This window comes from Myxocyprinus asiaticus, chromosome 24 (assembly GCF_019703515.2).
Source record: "Myxocyprinus asiaticus isolate MX2 ecotype Aquarium Trade chromosome 24, UBuf_Myxa_2, whole genome shotgun sequence".
Classification (NCBI taxonomy): Eukaryota; Metazoa; Chordata; class Actinopteri; order Cypriniformes; family Catostomidae; genus Myxocyprinus; species Myxocyprinus asiaticus.
In genome coordinates, this window is record NC_059367.1 from 39,442,707 (window position 1) to 39,463,181 (window position 20,475).

Sequence of the window (20,475 nt, forward strand, 5' to 3'; positions counted from 1 at the left end):
TTTATTGCAATGCAATGCGACGCGCCTCTCGATTCCGGTGTAGACAGGGTGTGAGTGTTAACAGTTGTGCTTGAAATGAACAGTTTAATACATTCGGATGCAATGTGTTGGATGCATGTTATATGTAAACCCTGAAATTTAGTTTTAGAATATTGTGGAGCTTGCTCTTATTCTTCCGATTGAATTTCAAATTTGGCTGTCCGAACGTTTCAGACAGAGGGCCAGAGACAGGGTGGAAACTATCATATAATACCAAATTATGACTGTGTTTGTGAAAAAAACTTTACTAACATTATCAGTGGACCTCAGGGAAGATGATAAAACTATATACAAAAGAGTATTTCATGACTCCTTTTAAAATTCATCAAGTATTGAATGAAATTTGCCCTTTTTATGCATGTTGCTATAATTGCATATAAATGATTTATAATCCATTTATAAATGACTTATTAGTCATTAATGAACTATATGAAGAATGGCAACAGTTGCAAAAGTAGGACTGGTCAGAAATTTTTTTAAAGTGGGGCTTGGCATAGGATCAATTGTTTTGCTGTCCCTAAAGCACATCTCCTTGTAAAATGCTACAAGATTCTGTAAAATACGCAATGTGTCAGAACATCTCTACAACTTCCTCTTTATTCCATTACTTTAACTATTGCACATTTGGTATCATGACATCAACATCAAGTGCATAGTTCCTCCTTCTCTCTTAAGTGTTTTCTGAACAGAGCTTTTCAATGACTCAGATACACTGCACATCTTGCTTGGGCTTATCTGTGATGGCCAGAGGTTGCCCATCCATCTTCTCTTCACGTTCCTCTTGACATTTCAGGGTCTTCAAATAAGGTCAACTTGCATTTTCTCCGGGAGCTGGCTCACAGTCACCTTGCTGTAGGCTGTACCGACCTGCACACAGGCAGTCCTTTGAGGTGTAGCATGTTGACATCGTGGATCCACCTCAGTGCAATGAAGACAAGCCCTGTGACTGTCCACTAGGCCATTCAAGAAGCGAGTGGAGTTGCTAACATCCTTGTTGCAGCATAGGGATGTTTGATGGTTCAAATCCTTCTCTCCAGGCACAGGGCTTCCCCTACAAGGGCTGGAACAAATTCGCCTGCGTATTTGAGCGGTGTCCCTGCTCAGAGATTTACGAAAGTTGGGTTTGAATAGCAGGTATACCACTGGGTTGTAGATGGTAGAAGATTTGGCAAATATAGCTGCTATTGCAAAGGCTAGAGGTGGGACTTGATTGAGTCTTCCAAATGCAGCCCACATTGCTACAATAGCATAGGGGCTCCATGCTGTCAGAAAACCAGTACACACAGCCACTGAGAGCTATGAGAGACGAAAGAGAATACATCTATACTCAGAAGAGCATTTATGAAGAACAGAAGTAAAGTTAAGCTAGTTAGCTAGCTTCTTAAATAGGTTAACATTTATTTCTTGGTCAACCAGCTTTACCAGAAAGACATTTTTGTTTTTATTTTTTGCTGTTGAACAGCATAGCTGTGCTGGTTCATCAGCTATACCAACACTTAACCACCACTAACCAGCATTAACTAGCCTGGACAGCATGAAAATGTATGCTAGTCTTAGTTGGTCTTTTCAGCAGGGTACTGGTGCTTTAAAAATCCAGAAACCAATTTGCTGACCTAAGGAACCCATAATGTAACAAATATTGTTTTTAATCTCCAGAGATCAATCTAGCCTACCCAAGGACCCATAAAGCAAAAAATGGTTATTGATAAGAAGGTTCTTTGCCGAACTTAAGTTGCCGACTCACCTTTACAATGAGGATATGTGCATTTGTTGTCTTGGTCTGTGGTGACACATGTTGCTGTACTGCCTGCCTTGACCCTTGCACCGTGATGAGGATCAGGATGTAGGAGAGGAGGATGATGGCGAGGGGGACAGCGTAACAGAAGAGGAAAAGGCAGATGATGTAGGACATGGACAGAGTATCATGGCCAGGTGCATACCTGAGAGTTGAACACAGGACAGGATAATGGTCATAGAGGTAATTCAGGAGACCTGTGTTACAGCTGTTACAAAAGTAAAACAAACTGTAGAAATTATAGTAATCTGGTGAAGAGGGCTGCCATGGGATCTTATTCGAGCATGCCAGACTGTTCACACTATGAATTCAGCAACAGTAGGTCAAAAGTTTTGCTGTTGAAATCAGTCTGTGCTTACTGATATTAGAACCACTGCCCCCAGTGGCTGTTTTGTTGAACGTATGGACACATTGCTATCTCTAGTTTGCAGGTGAAAGTCCACAGAGTGGCACCAGAAGCCAGTTGTATATTTAGCTGTAATACATTCAACAGGAATGCATATTTTATTAATCATACCCCCAAACCCCAACCCTAAACCTAACCATCAGTTAGGTAAAAATTTAATTTTAGTGTGAAAATGCAACCTCCGAATTGCACTTACCATTATGTAAACACGATTACTTTCTGGTTCCCACAGAACCTGCAAGATGCAGGATGCTTGCAAAACACACTCTAGCAGCACTAGAGATAAAATTGTTCAATCTACAATTGGTGAAAAATTTCTGATGGGGGATGGCGCTTGTCAATAATTTGACTGAATGGGGATAATTTCAGGGTATATGAACTTTCAGAAGCAATATGTTAACATTAATGTTGAACATGCAGGGCACTATAGTGACTTTAAAGGTGAAGTGTGTCAATTTCAATGTTAAAATACTTTCTCATATCCCAGTTATGTACACCCTCATGAAAATCGCTAGTTCACAGCAAATAAATAAAATACAAAAATCAATTCGCCACTGATTATTTTCACATGCAAATGAGCTTTGCAGCAAACTTGCGTCAAATTGTCCATCGTTGCCAAATGTTTGCTGCAGTTTCACTACTACCGGTGCAGAGATGCAAACATTTGGCAAACATTTGTGGCGAATCACAAGCTCATTTGCATGTTAAAATAATGAGTGGAAAATTTGTGGCAAGTGTGCGACTAGTTTGCCAGAACTCTAGATTGTTTGTAAGGGCAACTAAGTAGGTCATTTATTGGTTGACTTTCTGAACAGTGTAAACACTGTCACACGTGATATAAATTTTAATCTGTGTTTTGACTTTGAATGAATTTGATACGTTTTGGGTTAAACATTGTGAAATAATGATGAAGTTATGTGCAAACAGTCTCCCGCCTTCCCAACTGACCTGTTCATTTAACCAAAATACAATGTTTATATAATGACAATATCATGAAAATGTCTAACAATAACATTTGCAAAACTCACTTAACCTGAAACAGATAGTAACAGGAGAATAATTATATTTACATTATCTGAAGAAGATGTGAATGGTGCTTGCCTAATCAAAACTAGGGTGTTCTTAGTGCTTTTTGCTATTGCGTGGTATGTGGTTACTAGGGTGTTCGCATATACTGATGGTAAATATTGTTTTTTTGCACAAGACTGTCACCTCATAAACCAGGTAAATTATTTTTGATCTTATTTTCTGGCAAGCTATATTCTTCATCAATAGTACAAAAATACATACTATCTAAACTGTACAGACAAAATCCACAAGTAAAACAGAATTATGTCCAATACCAATTTGCTTGATTCTTGCCATGATTCTTTAATTGAAACACCCCCACCTCTGAGAACTGGGGCTCAAAGAAAATCACACTGGTAATGTAAGCATAAGCATAGTTGTAGCGGAGACTCGCAGCTGTACATCATCGCGCCATTATCTACTTAGCTCTTAGCCAATCATACATCAGCCATTGCTTTAAAAGCCTGCTTTCAATCTACCTATTTGCAGTTTCAGTGTGCCAACACGGCAACCTCCACCTCCCCACCACCACCAGTCGACTCCTGTCCTGTACGGGTGTAGGCTCCTTGCCCCCTGCCTCCTATCTCTGGCAGGATCTGATGGTTTGAGTAGCAATCTCATCGGACAGCCAGACGGGGCTTATGAAAATATATTCTGTGGTTCAATATAATTTCATCAAATAAATTTCGTCAACTTTACCAAGTCTGCGAGTCTTTCTGATAGAAATTACGACTTTATGGTGGCATTCATTTGTGCTCTTCCTGTAAATACGATCATTCTGATGTGGCATGGACGCACCATTAATTTATATAGTTTGCTGTTTTGCACTAGACTAAACTTGGTCTGTTGACTAAATTTGGTCAGAGCAGTACTTGAGTTAACTTCTAATATATAAAGTTGCCATGGGTATAATTAGCTCTACTGTAACTGATGCAATTTACTTGATACATAACCCTGTAAAGCCTGACATTAAAAAGAATTGTCAGAATGATTTCTTTTATTTTTATTTTTATTTTCTGTTTTTAGTACCATTAGACAAACTATAAAAATTAATCGTAAAAAATAAAATTGCAAGTTTTTTTAGGCTTTAAAATTCATTATTCTCCTGAGGCCCAGCAATTCTTTTTTGTGTAGGACATTTGTTATTTATGGTTTTCTTAACCCATACATGCTACAGTGGTAATTCTTGGGGTATTATCAGAGGACTCCCTGGGCTTTTCAGGGAAACCAAATGTTTGACAGTTTGACCATTAAAACTTCCTCTCTTTGGTCTATAAATATGGATTGAAATGTATCACAGTTCAGCACATCAAATACAATATGGATAAAATATTATTTTTTTCAATAAACAATTTTTATCATATGTATTTTAGGCACAAAACACTATATTGACATTTAAAAAAGGGAAATTGTTTTCCACTGGGTCTCAGGAACTTATGGTATGATGACATCATAATAGCTTGTAATGTAAAATAATTAGATCTTTAAAATGACAGAGCAGGCTGCATATATGAAATTACACAGAAATATTAGTTCACACTTTAAATATATCTTATAAAAAGTATATGTCAGAATTTTAAAAGCTCTGTGATTTTATTTTATTTATTTATTTTATTTTTAATTTTGTGGTGGACATGAATGTAATGTAATGGTGATTGAGAGATATGCCTCAAAAGACTGTTGTATCATATTTGATACATGGATTTCAACATGCGTTTTCAATAAAATGATGTACAAAATTTTAACCAAGCACAGGTTGCTTATATTCAGCAAATACTCATTTTAAAATATCAGTAGCAATATAATCATTACTGTCACTTTTACTCTATTAAAATCAGCAAAGATTACACATAAAAAAACGAGTGCATGAAATACAAACATTTTTACAAATATTTTTCCATCAAGAAATGCCCGAAACTTCACCAGGTGGCAGCAGACATCTAGTACATTGCAGACAACAGGATTTTGGTTATTGATTATGTTAATGATGCACAGGCTTTAGAAAATAGCGCATCAAATTTGATACAGGCGGCATTATAGGGTTGAGTATTTTTCTTATCAGCTACTTTAACTTTTACTTGAGTCAATTTCCATGAAGGTATCTTTACTTTTACTTAAGTATGATGAATGGATACTTTATACAAAACTGACAGTTAGCAACCACCCAGAACACCACAGGAACAACCTAGCCATGCCCTAGAAAAGCCCTGGCAATGACTCAGAACACCCTAGCAACATAATAGCAAGATGCTAAAACCCCCTCAGAACACTTTAGCAACCGCATGGCAATGACCTGGCAAAAATCCACAACACCCTAGAATCATGGCAGCAAAATTTGCACGGGTAAGCACCAATGTAAAAATCTAGCTATTTGAGCGTTTCCGTTTGGTGTCACTAATGGCATAGAAATAACACCTTTAGCCTTTAAGGTGACAAATTGGCATGCAGTGGCAGGTTTTCTGAGAATCCTTTAGTGCTTCAATTTTCTATAAACACGCTCTCAGACACTTACCAGTCTATGCAGCATGCTGTGCCATAGGGTTCAGGCCCATAGTGGCCCCAATTTGCCAATGGACCCACGGCAAACACTGTGGCATAGCACCACACTCCCACTATCATCAGACAGGCATGAGAATAGGAGAATTTGTTACCTGGTAAGGGAAAGCAGGGGAATGTCATTCATTTTTCATCACATTCTGTTCTTATACTCATTGTTTGGGAATGTTACTTTTGAATTGAACATCAATTGTAGTAGAATTGTGTAGAATATTCCTTTACTACTTTCTAGTTACTAAAAATTACTTCTGAAATATAATCTGGTACTGATTACAAATGTCAAAAATAAAGTTATAATCAGTAACATTATCTTTTAGGTTATACTTACACTAAGTGTATTAAGTACCAATTCACACACATTTGCCATTTGTAAGTCCCTGAGTACCCCACCCCCCAACAGTTCTTTGAAAGTTGAGACTGATAAGTAATGTAATCGACATGTAGTCATGCAATCATTAAAAAAAGTAACTGTAATCCGATTATGCACATTTAAAAATGTTATCTACCATAGACCTCCTTGCTTGTGAACAATTGGTTAAAAGTAATATAGCGCAACAGTGCCTGCCCACTTTGTCTGCTGTCTGGGTTCTGGAAGTATTTTTCCCTTTTGTTTCTTCCACAGACTTTTCATAAAATCCTCCATTAAAGAGTTAAGCTTAAGCCAAACAAACCAGCTCTGAGGTGAACATCAACATTACAGACTTTGTTTTAAGGCAAAAAAAGTATATGAAAATCCGACAAAAAGACAAAGGTACAAGTCTGCGTACTTACCGTCTTTCATGAGTGCACGGACTACAATCCCATGAAGCACTGCGAATGACGTAATCGAATATAAAATCATGGAAATATATAAAACCATTGCTTTTAGGTTGATGATTATAAGTATAGAAACAATATATTTTACGTTTATTGCGAAAATTCTGATATACGCAAATACACAAGTAGTTTGAGAGTGCAGGGAGACCGACTCGTTTGCATCACTGGAGTGTGCGGTCGCTTCCGGGCTTATTTTGCAGGGTTTGTTGGCCACGGTGCTCTGATTGGTGAAGCTGTCTCTGCTGGATCATAGGTAATGTAGTTTTTCAACTGGATTTCCGCTTTTAAAGATGATTTTTAAACAAAGTTGAGATAACGCAGACGGATGGCTTCAACGGAAGCATATATCATTGATGAACAACCTCGTAGCTCACTGTAGGTCAGTCTTTAAAGGTATATAAGTTAGTGTTGAAAATCAATTCGTCTGAAGAAATAAATGGGATTTTTACGTTGCGCTCTATTGCAAAAATGACTCAGAAAAGTGAAGTTAGTTCTCTGAAAATATTTAAAATAATTTCTTTGCACATAACACTTCAACATCCTTTCTGAAATAATTCTTTAATTGCGACCCACATGTGTCTGCTGCTCTGCCACCAACAGAGTCCATCTGTTCACCTGCTGTCCACCTCCAAACTCACCCAAGTGCTTTTAAACTGTACCATCTGCATTATCTCCTCTCTCTATATCAGAAGTTGAAACTCCAAAAAGTCTGAAATAACTAATGAACTCTAATGAGTTGGATCTGGAGAGTATCGACCAAAATGTTAAATGAAGACTGCCAATCTGAACCTTAATGACAGCTAGAATATCTATTCAGGATAATAAAAGTCATAAGGTGATAGATTTGACCTTCAGCTGTATCCCACAATGGATGCATGTGGCTGCATCCGATTCTTAATTAAGATACGTAGGTGGGCCATGGAGGAAGATAAATGTATTCTGGGTCAATACCATAGTTTGGGAAGCAGACTTTAAGGCAGCAGACGGAAGACAGAGCGGTAAGATTTGTCAAGCTGGACAAGCCGAAGAGAACGCCACATACGGCATAGCATAAACAGGTTAGCTCTCCAAAAAGCCACCTGAGAGAGAGAGAGAGAGACAGACAGACAGAGAGTCAATAAAAGAAGGTAGTGGTGACTATAATTGCTGTATTTTTATGTCTTTAGACTGCAATAGCAACATATCTGAAGGTACATTCATAGTGAGAGGAATGTGCTTGGCAGCAGTCAAGTCACTAAAAAAAACAACAAATGCTGGTCTAGCTAGTCTCCCAGCTGGTGCTCAAAAAAGCTGGTATCCCAGCCTGAAATGTTCCCATAAATGTTCTAAAACCAGACAAAAGACAAGTTTGACCACCATAGAACGATGCATCATTGGAGAAATTAAATAGCTAGTAATGACTGTTTCCCGAAATCATTGTAACTGTTGCACATCCAACGTTTGAACTATGTTGGTTCAACAATATAGAGCTGTCGTTAATGACATTATGTAGGGGGTGGAGTAATAACTTCTGCAGAGATCAAATTGATATCAAATTATAACAGCTGGTTTAAACATAAACCAGAAAGCCGTTTAATGCGAGAAAGCTGCAGAAGACACGAAAGCGGTGTGCACTGTTTCATGCGAGAGATGCATTGCACTGCAATAGTGGGGTTTCCCTCAACATTGAACTTCGGGTTTCCTCTGATGCACTTGAGCAAATACGCACATGCGCAGTCTTCACAAACCTATAACAATGGCACTTATGCAGATACATAAGCCATCTTCTCCGACAGTGTTAAATTGTGTTAAAGTGCTTTCTCTTAGCAGCCTTTAATCCCTTATATGTCGTAAGATAGGCTGCATTCGCTTTTACATGAAGTTTCAGAATGCCACTTGCTACAAAACCTCGGAATAAACTGTTTTCTTAAGTGCATGTAAATGTTGTCAAAGTCTGTATATATATAGCCTGATATTGATTATTAAATATTGATTATTAAATATTGATATTGATTAAAACTTTTGACCAGTAGTGTATATATGGAATAAAAGGTATAGAAGCCTCAGCGAAGTCACACATCAAATGATGTCCACACATCAAAATAACAGTGAACAATGCTTCTAACCATAGCTGGAGAACTGTAGTTCCATCTAACCACAGGTGGAGAACTTCCACAACCACAATACTTTGCGAAGCTGTTTGCAAATATTCGTTGGAACTATGTTTTCGGGAAACGCCAAGTTGCTGAACTAAGTTGGTAACAATGGCTAACAATGCTTTTGGGAAACACACCCCTGGCTATGAGACCAGCAAACCAGCTGAGGCATGGTAGTATGCGTTCCTACTCAGTATGGCCTTATGAAATACTTTATAGTGAGTTTAATTTTTTATCCAAATATTTCCTAAATTATGTGTTTTCCATTTTATTTTTACTGAATTCCATATTTGACAGTTTAATTCAATTTGATCATCCAAATGGTGTCTAATCAAATCCATTCATTAAAACTTTAATCAAAGGAAAATATATCAATCAATTTTCAACATAACATTAACATTAACATTATTTTTATCAAATGAAGTGCTTTTATACAGATCTCAGTACACTCTCAGCATAATCCAAAACACAACATTGAGTTATTTTTGTCAAATAAAGTGCAGCACATCTGAGCATCACAGATATTACTTAATAATAATAATAATAATAATAATAATAATATTTTTTGTATTATTATTATTATTACTACTACTACTACAGTGGATATTACATAATTTGTTACATATTAGTAGTTACACATTTCTGTCTTTTTGTTTTCTTTTTTTATTTCACTTATCCATTTAAATAGAGCTTTTATTTTGGTAGAAAAATGAGTGAAGCCCTTTCAGTTTATGTGTGTTTTGATGGTAATTTCAAACCTCCTGATAAGTAATTTGCGATATGGCCCAGTGTTATTATTAAACCACAAAAGGCTGCAATTTAATTAAATTAATATAAAGTGTGTATATGTGCTGTATGCTTCAAAGAGAATGAGTGCTCTGCTCTCTGTAATCTACTACCAAAGTCTTATGTCTACTAAACACACAGAGGCAGATTCACTAAGAATGAATTGCGCCCGCTAAAAGCCATTTTTTTGCAAGCGCTAACTGTGCCCGATTCACTAAAGGAATTATGCAGATCAGGCAGTGGTGCAAAAGCGCCCACAAAATAGCTGCTGAACGCAATTTGTGTGCAATATAGCTGAGGATGCTGCAGGACCACCGTATTTGACCAACCCTGCCTGGACTGAACAGCATCACTTTGATCCAGACACCTGGATCGTCTCTTAAACATGGAGAATGTGCACTTGATGATACCAAGCATCTGGATATATGCCAGAATATAATGCTCTTCAACATCATTTGATGAGCATTTGATGAATTACTGCTGAAATGATTGAAAATATTCACAAACGTCTTTTTTAAATAAAATTCATTTTATCGCCTACTTTCATGTGGCGGTAATAGCACGATGTAAACTGTGCAGGGCAAATTGCATGGAGATTTGTGAATAAAGTGCAATCTTTAATGAGCCTAATTTACATAGAAAGGAGCCGTGTTTGCTCGGGAAAGAATGACAATGACTTCATTTAAATATTGAAGTCGCAGTGCAGTTTCAGCATTGAAAGCACCCACTAAACGTGATTGCGGGTGGATAGTGAATAAGACGCAGCTATTTGCACTGAAATACCGGTCCAACTGCTAGTGAATCTGCCCCACAGAGCGTGAGTGATGCTTATGATGCTGTGTTTTCAGTGTATGTGTGGTTCACTTTGAGGCGCGCAGCACATGCAGTTTGTACATTCAAACATGAATTTTAGCTTAAATATGTCAAATTCTGTGACATTCCATGTTTTATAGTTAATTAAAAAATAAGTACGATTGCATTCCACTATTCCATCCACGTTTTCCGCATCCCGAAAATCATATTGTCCTAGATCAGGAGGCAAATCACACGTGCTTTACTGTCTTCACTCGTATTAGTTGCCGGCAGCTTGCCGCATTGCATTGCTGCTCATTTTAAGAAAATCTCCAATGCTTACAGTCACTCATGTCACCTCAGATTGCCAACTGTCATTGAAACTAAAAAGATTTGTTGCTTCAAATCACTGTCAGTGTAAATGTACCTTGAAGTGGCATATATACCATAAAAGGTGCATTTATATCAATATTTTAATGTGGCAGAGAGGTGGCATAAATGTATTTACACAGGAAGAATCAGAGGATGTCTTTCGGAACAATGATGTGTGTGAGTAAATAATGACAGAATTTCCTATTTGTGAGAAATATACTTTCTACTATACATTTAACCTTTTTTCCTTTATGTTTGCTGGGGTCACAATTCAAATATTTTGTTTCAGATGCATCTGCCTACTTGTGAGCAAAAGCTGACGGAATCGCCAGGGGAAAGAGAGTAGCTGTCATCCCAAGGTCACTAATAGACAAATTTATGATGAAGAACTCAGCCGGCTTCAGAGATGTCCTCTTACGATATGCTACAAGGAGCAGTATTCCATTTCCCAAGAGAGACAGAATACCTAAAAAAGAAAGCAACATATTAAGAAACAAGTCATAACCACAAGCAGTTTTTCATCCTCTTTCTAACAACCTGTAACTCTTATTTTACTGCCATGTTATTCCTCTGAAAGCTTAGCAATAACAAAATTGCTGTAGTAATTTAAAAGCTGCTGTAATTTACACTTTCACTTTATGACTTCCATAAGAATCCTCTTCAAACTGATGCTCGTCCCTCCACTCAGTTTGCCAATGACCTCTGAAATTCTGACCTCACATCACGTGCAATTCATATTTCCACTATAGGGCAAGTGTGAGCCTGGGCTATCAACTGCTCAGCCAGGGCCAATTGCCTCGGACCTCGAAACAAGAGATCAAACTGCATTCCTACATTCGGGCCAATAGCCCCACAGTGTTGCCCTAAAACCCGCACTTAATACATCCCCCTGGTGACAACGTCTCACACCCTGCCCATTTCACAAGCAAGAAGGAAACTCAAGCTGAGGCATCAGACTCTTCCTTTTTAACTTTTCCCAAACCTTACTGTTGTGTGCTGGATACACAACTTGGCAAGTTTGGCAACAATACACATCAGCATTTACATTTATGCATTTGGCAGATGCTTTTATCCAAAGCAACTTACAGTGCACTTATTATATGGACAATCCCCTCAGAGCAACCTGGAGTTAAGTATCTTGTTCAAGGACACAATAGTGGTGGCTGTGGGGATTGAACCAGCAACTTCTGCTTACAAGTTCTGTGCTTTAGCCCACTACACCACCACCACACTGATCTGACATTGTAAATTTTCATCAGCTTAAATATTCAGAAGAGCCCTGATTCCATCTACTGTCCAGTACAGACAATATTCCATTCTCCATTGAGTTCTTGAGGTTATGTTGTAGCTACATATGAAAAATTGGGGAATGAGTATCTTTATGCAGAAACCTGACTCAGCGAAACTCTGCCTTTGACAATGACCCCCCCTCAATCCCCAGTTGGCCTTTCTATGACCCAAGAGTAATCGGCGGGTCAAAGGCCATTGGCTGCGCGATGAATCTGCGGAAGTGACAGTGGGAACGCAACTAGCCCTGGAATGCACTACCACACACAAATTTGGCCCGACAGGGGAAACACAGCTATTGACTGAAAATGTCTTGATGTTAAACACACAGTAACAGGCAAACAACACTTTCTTCATGGAAATTAGATTTCATGACGGTTAAGTTTATAATAGTTATCAATAACTCACTGTCAATAAACATCTTATTATTTACGTCCGTTATCACAGGAAAAACTCAAAGAGGTCAAGAAAGATTTATTTTCTATACAGTGCTGCAGCTGTCACAGAAATGCAAAGTAAACTCAAAGCGTGTCTCCTGTTGGAGTCTTGCATCAGCGCTGCTCACCCCTCGCACACACATATGTGAAACAGGCGATACTCTTTGGATACTTTGTTGGTTTTATGTTATTTCTTCTCAGCTACAAGATTTTTTTTACTCATGATGGCTGCCGACTCTTCCCATTTCTCAATAATTTGTGTGTCATATGTTCTTGACCAATCACATGCTGCAGCCCCTCCCACAGTTCCTATTCTCCCAAAAAGTACCTACCCCAAAGTAGGAGCTAAAAAGTCCCTCTAAACGGCTAAGAGGACTCATGTGCGAAAACAACGAAAACTGAGTAGTTCCTCAAATAGTACCTAAAACGTCCTGGTTACTTTCGTAACCTCCGTACCCTGATGGAGGGAACGAGACATTGTGTCAATGTAGTGACACTAGGGGTCCCCCTTGGGAGCCCCAAACACCACTGATTTTGAAAAAAGGCCAATGGGAATTGGATAGTGAACTTTGCATGCCACTCCCCCGGACATACGGGTATAAAAGGAGCTGGCTCACAACCACTCATTCAGGTTTTGTGCTGAGGAGCCGAGACAAGGTCCCGGCCATTTCAGTGGGTAGTTCAGGATTGTGGCAAGAGGGACACAATGTCTCGTTCCCTCCATCAGGGAACAGAGGTTATGAAAGTATCCAGAACATTCCCTATCTGTCACTCACTCGACATTGTGTAGATTTAGTGACATTAGGGGTCCCTATACGAAATGCCACAATAAGCTGAACTGTGTTATGTGGACTGGCGGTGCGAGACAGGCAGACTGCTGTGTGCCTCATAGCCAGCGCACCAGGCCGTTACGTAACCTCCCCCAACACTCTTATGAGCGTCGAACAGTCCTTTGGGAACAAGTCAAATTGCCCATCAAATAGGGACAGGCTAGCCCAGACGTGGCCTCTTTTCTTTTTGTTTACCGGCTGGGGGCCATAAGTGTCTACATCGGGGGGGTGTCACTCCCAAGGGGAAGACACCGCTGAGACCACACCCTGCCCGGAGGGGTTTTGAGTGGAAATACCTCACATGGCCTTACTGAGTCTTGTCGGAAGTATGTCATGTGGAGAAGTCCCATGGTAGGTCCTACCCAAAGGGGGAGGAGCTCTACAAACATGGTGACCAGGGGCAGAGGAACCTCTGCCCAAGGAAGATGCAGTTTACCGACAGGGAAACAATTTAGTGGAAGATATATCACATGGGGTCACCTATGGGGAACCAGCGTATGTGGAGCACCTACCCTAGCACAGGGTCTGTGCAAGTAGGCTCACTGGGGGAAATGCATATTTGCGTAGTCCTGGGGGTCAGCTGTGTGCCAGTGTGTCTATACAGAGGGGTGCCTCGGTCAGGGCGTACCAAAGCGGGCAGTGGGAGGATTCCCGGGAAGCAAACAGGTCTACCTGTGCTCAACCGAATCGACTCCAAATCAGCTGGACCACCTGAGGGGTGGAGTCTCCACTCTCCCCTGAGCATAACCTGTCATGACAGCTCGTCCACTGCAGTGTTGAGGTCGTCCGGGATGTGAGTGGCTCGTAGCGACTTGAGGCGCTGCTGACTCCAGAGGAGGAGACGGCGGGTGAGTTGTGACATGTAATGGAAGCGTAGGTCACCTTGGCGGTTGATGTATGCTACCGTCGCCGTGTTGTCCGTCCGGACCAACACATGCTTGCCTTGGATCAACGGAGCCTCTGCAGGGCAAGCAGTACTGCCAACAACTCGAGGCAGTTGATGTGCCAACACAGCCGTGGGCCAGTCTAAGAGCCGGCGGCTGCGTGTCTGTTGCATATGGCACCCTATCCCGTCTTGGAGGCATCCATCATAGCCACGACGCACCTGGAGACCTGCTGTAGGGGAACCCCTGCCCGTAGAAATGCTAGGTTGGTCCAAGGGCTGAAGAGGCTGAAGAAACGATGTGTCCCGTGGTGCCATGCCCATCTCGGGACTCAAGTCTGAAGCCAGTGCTGAAGCGGTCTCATATGCATCAACCCAAGTGGTGTGGCCACCGCTGAGGATGCCATATGCCCCAGGAGCCTCTGAAAAAGTTTCAGTGGAACCGCTGTCCTCCATCTGAACACCTTCACCGACTGTGCATGCTCGTTTGTGAGGCGCGCCGTCATCGAGACTGAGTCCAACTCCAAGCCGAGAAAAGAGATGCTCTGAACCGGGGAGAGCTTGCTCTTTTCCCAGTTGACCCGAAGACCCAGCTGGCTGAGGTGCGTGAGCACCACGTCCCTGTGCACACACAACACATCCCAAGAGTGAGCTGGGATTAGCCAGTCGTCGAGATAGTTGAGGATGCGGGCGCCCACTTCCCTTAGTGGGGCAAGGGCTGCCTCTGCGACCTTCGTGAAGACACGAAGGGACAAGGACAGGCCGAAGGGGAGGCCCTTGTACTGGTATGCCCGGCCCTCAAAAGCAAACCACAGGAAGGGTCTGTGTCGAGGTAAATCTGAGACGTGGAAGTACGCGTCCTTCAGGTTGTTGGGCCTCATGTATTCAGATAGAAGACAAAGGCAGGCCTAACAGTCATAAAAACATTCCTCAAGCCCCCTCCTTCTAAGTCGTAAATTTTACTGATAAAAATCGCGCCAAAATCAAACAAAGGGAGTCCAAAACAGACTACAGATCCATGAAGCCTTGCCCTCTAAAGGATCGAGCTCTTAACTCCTATTGGATGAGGCACACCACAGAACGTCCCTCAAACATGACATCATCAGGACTTCAAATAATTCTGAAATGCTTCCAGAGTTGCTTCCAGCGACTTAGTTCACCGAATACGGACGTAGCTTTTTGCTGCTCTCCGGTGCAACCTCGTGGCTTAAGGAAGTAATGTCCGACTTGAAACTGTAGCCATACAATCTCCATCTCGCTGGATGAGTTGAGATTACTCTGTGTTCAACCAAACACTCTGACGGATCCGAAGGAGACCGCCGAGCAATTCGCATCTTCATCCATTGGCCTACAGAAGTGAAGAGATTAAAGATTTCTCTTCCATCTTCAATCAAGTCGACATTTCTGAGTTCTCCACCAGCCCGCCGAGAATCAACAGCCGTACCGCCCGCCGACAGCGCGAGGAAACGGCCCCCGTCATCACCCGAGCCTCAAGGAACCGGGTCAAAGTTAAATGACGGAGGAAAACACATTCTACCTGTGTCCTCATGCGATTCAAGTAAGAGGTTTACGTCTGGGCAGAGATAGAATATTATAGTGTGTTATTCTTGTGTTTCAAAGATTTTGCTTGTACAGTTTACGGACCGCCATGTCCGCTAATAATTAATACTCAGGGTATTAATTATCACAAATTTGTTTTGCTGTATTGTGGTCCAACCAAATTGGACTGTTGTGCATTTTCGCCATCGCGGGTGAGACAGCAACTGAGTTCATCCATTAAAGAGTCAAATAACAAGGGACTTTACGAGCCCCGCTCGTAAAACCGCGTCTCTGAGTGATGAACACAGCTGCTTTATCTCCAGCTATCGCGAAATCAGCTTTCGGGCTGTCACTTAATCATCTCTCTCTCTCTCTCTCTCTCTCTCTCTCACTAACCACACTGACACACACACACACACATACACACACACACCTTATGTGTTATAGGATTATTTTTATTTCCATATCTAATCATATCACTGTTTAGTTTGTAGTTGTAAGTCGGAAGTTTATTGACTGCATTGTATTAATTATTAATTGATATTACTGCATAAATAAACATTGTTTATATTACAAAGAGAAGTGTTTTGGTTTGTTTTGCATACGCCTGTCTCATGCTGACAGGATGTCAGTGCTCGGATTCAAACCTTCATTCATTGTTTTTTTCCCAAAAATCGATATTCTTCGGATGTCGATTTTCCTAAGAAAACAATCTAATATTGAGACTGTTTTAATATTCGGTTATTAGTCCCTGATTTCAGGGTGGTGCCCCGTCAATGTTAATCCTTATTAATATTCTATTGATTTTTGATAATTGATAATTATCTTTGATTGAATTTGAATGATCAATAAGCTAGTGTTAATTGTAATTAATGTTTCATCGATGTTAACAATTAACGATTATCTTTGATAAGTGTTGATTTTAAAGGATTAAAAAAAGCTAACATTGATTCTCATCAATGTTCTATTGATTTTAATAATTAATAATTATCTTTGATAATTATTAATTATTGCTAATAACCAAACTTGCTCCTAAACGTAGCACACTACATTTACTGGAGTCCCATATGAGGTTTTAATGAGTTAGATCCAATTAATTAATTTAAATATTGATTAATAACTACAGAAATAATTACCAATTATTTCTGATAGTAACACTGATCTAAACAACCAGTAAAGCCCTACAAGGTCTACCGCCACGAACCAATCTTGATGCCGGACGCTCGCTAGAATGCGTTTTTGCATCAGCATCTTGAACGGGAGTCTGTGCAAAGCCCGGTTCAGTACTCGCAGGTCCAAGATTGGCCACAACCCACCGCCTTTCTTTGGTACGATGAAGTAGGGGCTGTAAAACCCCTTCTTCATCTCGGCCGGAGGGACACGCTCTATCGCACCCTTCTGTGGAAGGGTAGCGATCTCCGCACACAAGGTAGTGGCCTTCTTGCCCTTCACCGAAGTGAAGCAGATGGCGCTGAACCTGGGTGGGCGCCGGGCAAACTGAATCGCGTAGCCGAGTCGGATGGTCCGGGTCAGCCATCGCGACGGGTTGGAGAGCGCAAGCCACTCGTCCAAACTCCGGGCGAGGGGGACCAAGGGGACAATCACGTCGGACGTACTGCCGGGTGGGGCCTCGCGGCGGGGCGGAGCCTGAGGCGCCGTGGCTGTGCTGAGTCCAGGGACATCGAAGCACTTACCTGGCTCCTGATACCCACCATAAGATTGGCCGGGGAGGGGGGAGGAGGAGGAGGCAATCATCGAGCCGCGAGGGTTCAGGGGAGAGTGGAGGTTTCCACTCTAGCCCGACGTTCATAGCTGCTCAGGAAAGCATGTCCGTCAGCTCCACGTCGGCCTGAGACTGGGCGACCATATCCCGAAGGAGGAAGCCCAGCTGAAGCCTCCGTGTCAGACTGGACAAGCCCGCACTCCGATGCTGCGATCGAGAGCTCATTGTCTTCCCGGGCTCCGAATAAGAGGTCGAATGCGCCCTGAGACGAGCCGGCAGTCTCATCCGAGAGCCCGATCGGGGCAAGCAAACGTGCTGAGGAATGGGAGGTCCGTGGGGGGTTACCCGGCGGAGGTGCTCCCATTGAAGTCCCCAAATCGTCCCCAGTGCTAACCGACGTGGCCTCATACCCGTAGGTAGAAGAACCAAGGCGGGGAGCCGCTGGGGTGGCTTGCCCTCTTACAAAGGAAAGCCACGACTGCAATGTTGCCATAGTCATGTTCTCACAGTGAGGACATGACCCATCCACGAATGATGTCTCCGTGTGGGCAGCACGTAACACAGCGATCGTGGCCGTCAGAAGTGGAGAGATAACGACCGCAACCAGGAATAATACACAAATGGGCATCCTTAAAAAGATGTTCCATGAGTGCCACTCTTTTAGTTAGAAAATATACTCTTTTAGAATATACACTTTTTGTTCTGCCGAAGCGCCCAGGGGCGTTCTCTGCACTCCACGGGTGCAGAGGGGCAGAAGCCACTGAAATGCGCCGTAGATCCAGCAGTTTGAGGTGAATAGTAGGGAGATTGAATTCAGTGCACTGAACGCAACCGCTCGGCTCCGAAGAGAAAATCTGAACGAGTGGTTGCGAGCCAGCTCCCTTTATACCTGTATGTCCGGGGGAGTGGCATGCAAATTCCACTCGCCAATTCCTATTGGCCTTTTATCAAAATCAGAGGTGTTTGGGGCTCCCGAGAGTGACCCCTAGTGTCACTACATCGACACAAAGTTGAGTGAGTGACAGATAAGGAACAGGCTTTATTACCTGCAGTGGGAAAGGGCATTATGCCTTGTTTGCACTTGAAAGCACCACTCACATGTTCCTCAGGAAATTAAAAATCTAGTCTTGTTGTTATAGCAGCATTTTAGTATAAAACTACGATGTATTTAATATGTGTACTAAGATCAATATATTTAGGATTTGAAACTGCAGATGATGATATACAGTATATTGATAATGTGCCTTGATCGCGCTTTTTATATTTAATCTAAATATTATTTGTGAAATCATTCATAAAGATAAAAAATATAAATTCTAAAAGTAAAAGTTGTGGTGACACTGTGAATTCTGCTATTGAAATCAGTCTGTATTTACCAAAATTTGCATCACTTCTCACAGTGGCCAAAGGTGGAAGAGTTGTTGAACGTATTTGCATGTGTGTGCTTCGTGATTTAATACAGTGAAGAGGAATGGATATTTTATTAACTTTACCTCATAACCCACACCCCAACCCTAAACTTAACCGTCAGTGGTGTAAATATGTCATTTTAGAGAGAAAATGCAACATCTGAATTGCACTCACATTTATTTATGTGAACATGATTATTTCCTGGTTTCCACAGGACCTAAACTGGAAACCCATGCCTCTGAGGCTGCTAGCACAATACACCATCAGTAGCTCTACAAAGAAATGTAACAACGTTTGAATTTATGCAAAGTGGGGTTGATTTCAGAGTATGTGAATTTCTGGAATCATGTTGATGGCACACTGTGCTCATTACATGCAAGAGCTTTTGGCCCAAAGAGACCGCGGTTTGTGTCTGGCCAGGGTCATGTCCCAATCGCACTTCCTCTCCCTTAACTATCCTGTCTCTCTTGAATGTCCTATAAATAAATAAAAAAGTATGTAAGTGAATGGACTCACAGAATGTTGTATACATGGAACCCATAAAGACATCATGCTCCTTTGGGATTGTGGAAACAAAATGGGCAGTTTCTGTGGTATTTCCCATCTGCAGAGAAGATAAGACAAGACAAAAAATTTAAATGAACAGTGGTAAAGGATGAATCAGAAGCTCTGGTCAATCAAAAACAAGTATTAGCCATTCCTGACAGATCTAAGGGCTTTTAGGACTGAATCAAGAGACTTTGTGGTTCAATGAGCTTTTTGGTAAATCCATTACAATTGAGATTAGCAGCTCATCTCTCGGTAAAGAGAGGACAGATAAGCAGCCAGCTTCCTGCTCACAGCTAATGCCAAAACAAAAATGGCCTGCTGGATTATGACATGGAACAAAGTTGTGGCATAGAACAGATCATTGCAGGAGACAAAAAATAAAATCAGCTATGAGCACTTTTGGTCCTGTGGACTTAAATTCCCTGTAGAACCCATTTTTCTCACTTTCACAAGATTAATTTCTGAACAGCCATTTTTCTGAACTGACAAATGTAATTTCCACCACATCACAAATTATGTTGTGTTTGATAACATTATGTGGTGGTAGAAATTACATTTTAAATATTTTTGGACCTCTTTGTTGTGCTACACACTAAATACACTCAATTACAGTAAGTCATATTTTCACATTTGCATAATTTGACATATTACATCTTGATTGGAAATGACACAGTAAAAATACTCTGTTCACAAGTTACGTTTACCTTGATCATGTCTCATATTTCACCTAAGCATACTTTTAATTGATACTGTTGTGTCCTTGGTAACCATATAACTTTAATAAAAACAAATCTTTATAAGTAAAATTGTTTGGTGTGGTGGAAAGGATACTGAGGGACAGTTGTACTTTGTGAAATCATTGTCACAATAAATATTGAAATGGTTTATGTTTATTTTACTCTTTGTTTAGATTATTATAGTTTTAAAAATGAAACAATACTTTCATTGTATTTAATTATTTTTATTTATTATTTAAAGTGGACATTTGAAAAGTAGCAAAATAAATGATAAAGGCATGGTACGAAGACTCCAGGACCTACATATAACTAAAG

General features: G+C 41.0%; 1 protein-coding gene across 1 annotated transcript; it reads right to left on the reverse strand.

Annotated features, from left to right (window-relative positions):
• Nucleotides 1-837: 837 nt before the first annotated feature.
• On the reverse strand, nt 838-19,493 carry LOC127415131 (opsin-5-like). Its single transcript, XM_051653704.1, has 6 exons — nt 19,391-19,493; nt 11,069-11,231; nt 7,632-7,759; nt 5,821-5,959; nt 1,784-1,979; nt 838-1,335 (listed from the first exon to the last, which is right to left on the reverse strand). The coding sequence occupies exons 1-6, from the start codon at nt 19,476-19,478 to the stop codon at nt 838-840; spliced, it is 1,212 nt and encodes a 403-aa protein (XP_051509664.1). The 5' UTR covers nt 19,479-19,493.
• Between the last annotated feature and the right edge of the window lie 982 nt (nt 19,494-20,475).

Coding starts and splice junctions, on each gene's coding strand:
- LOC127415131 (XM_051653704.1), bottom strand. CDS start 19,478: ATGGGAAATACCACAGAAACTGCCCATTTTGTTTCCACAATCCCAAAG. Junction 7,760..11,068: donor CCGTCAGCTTTTGCTCACAA/GTAGGCAGATGC, acceptor TCTCTCTCTCAG/GTGGCTTTTTGGAGAGCTAA. Junction 1,336..1,783: donor CACATATCCTCATTGTAAAG/GTGAGTCGGCAA, acceptor CGTCTCTCATAG/CTCTCAGTGGCTGTGTGTAC.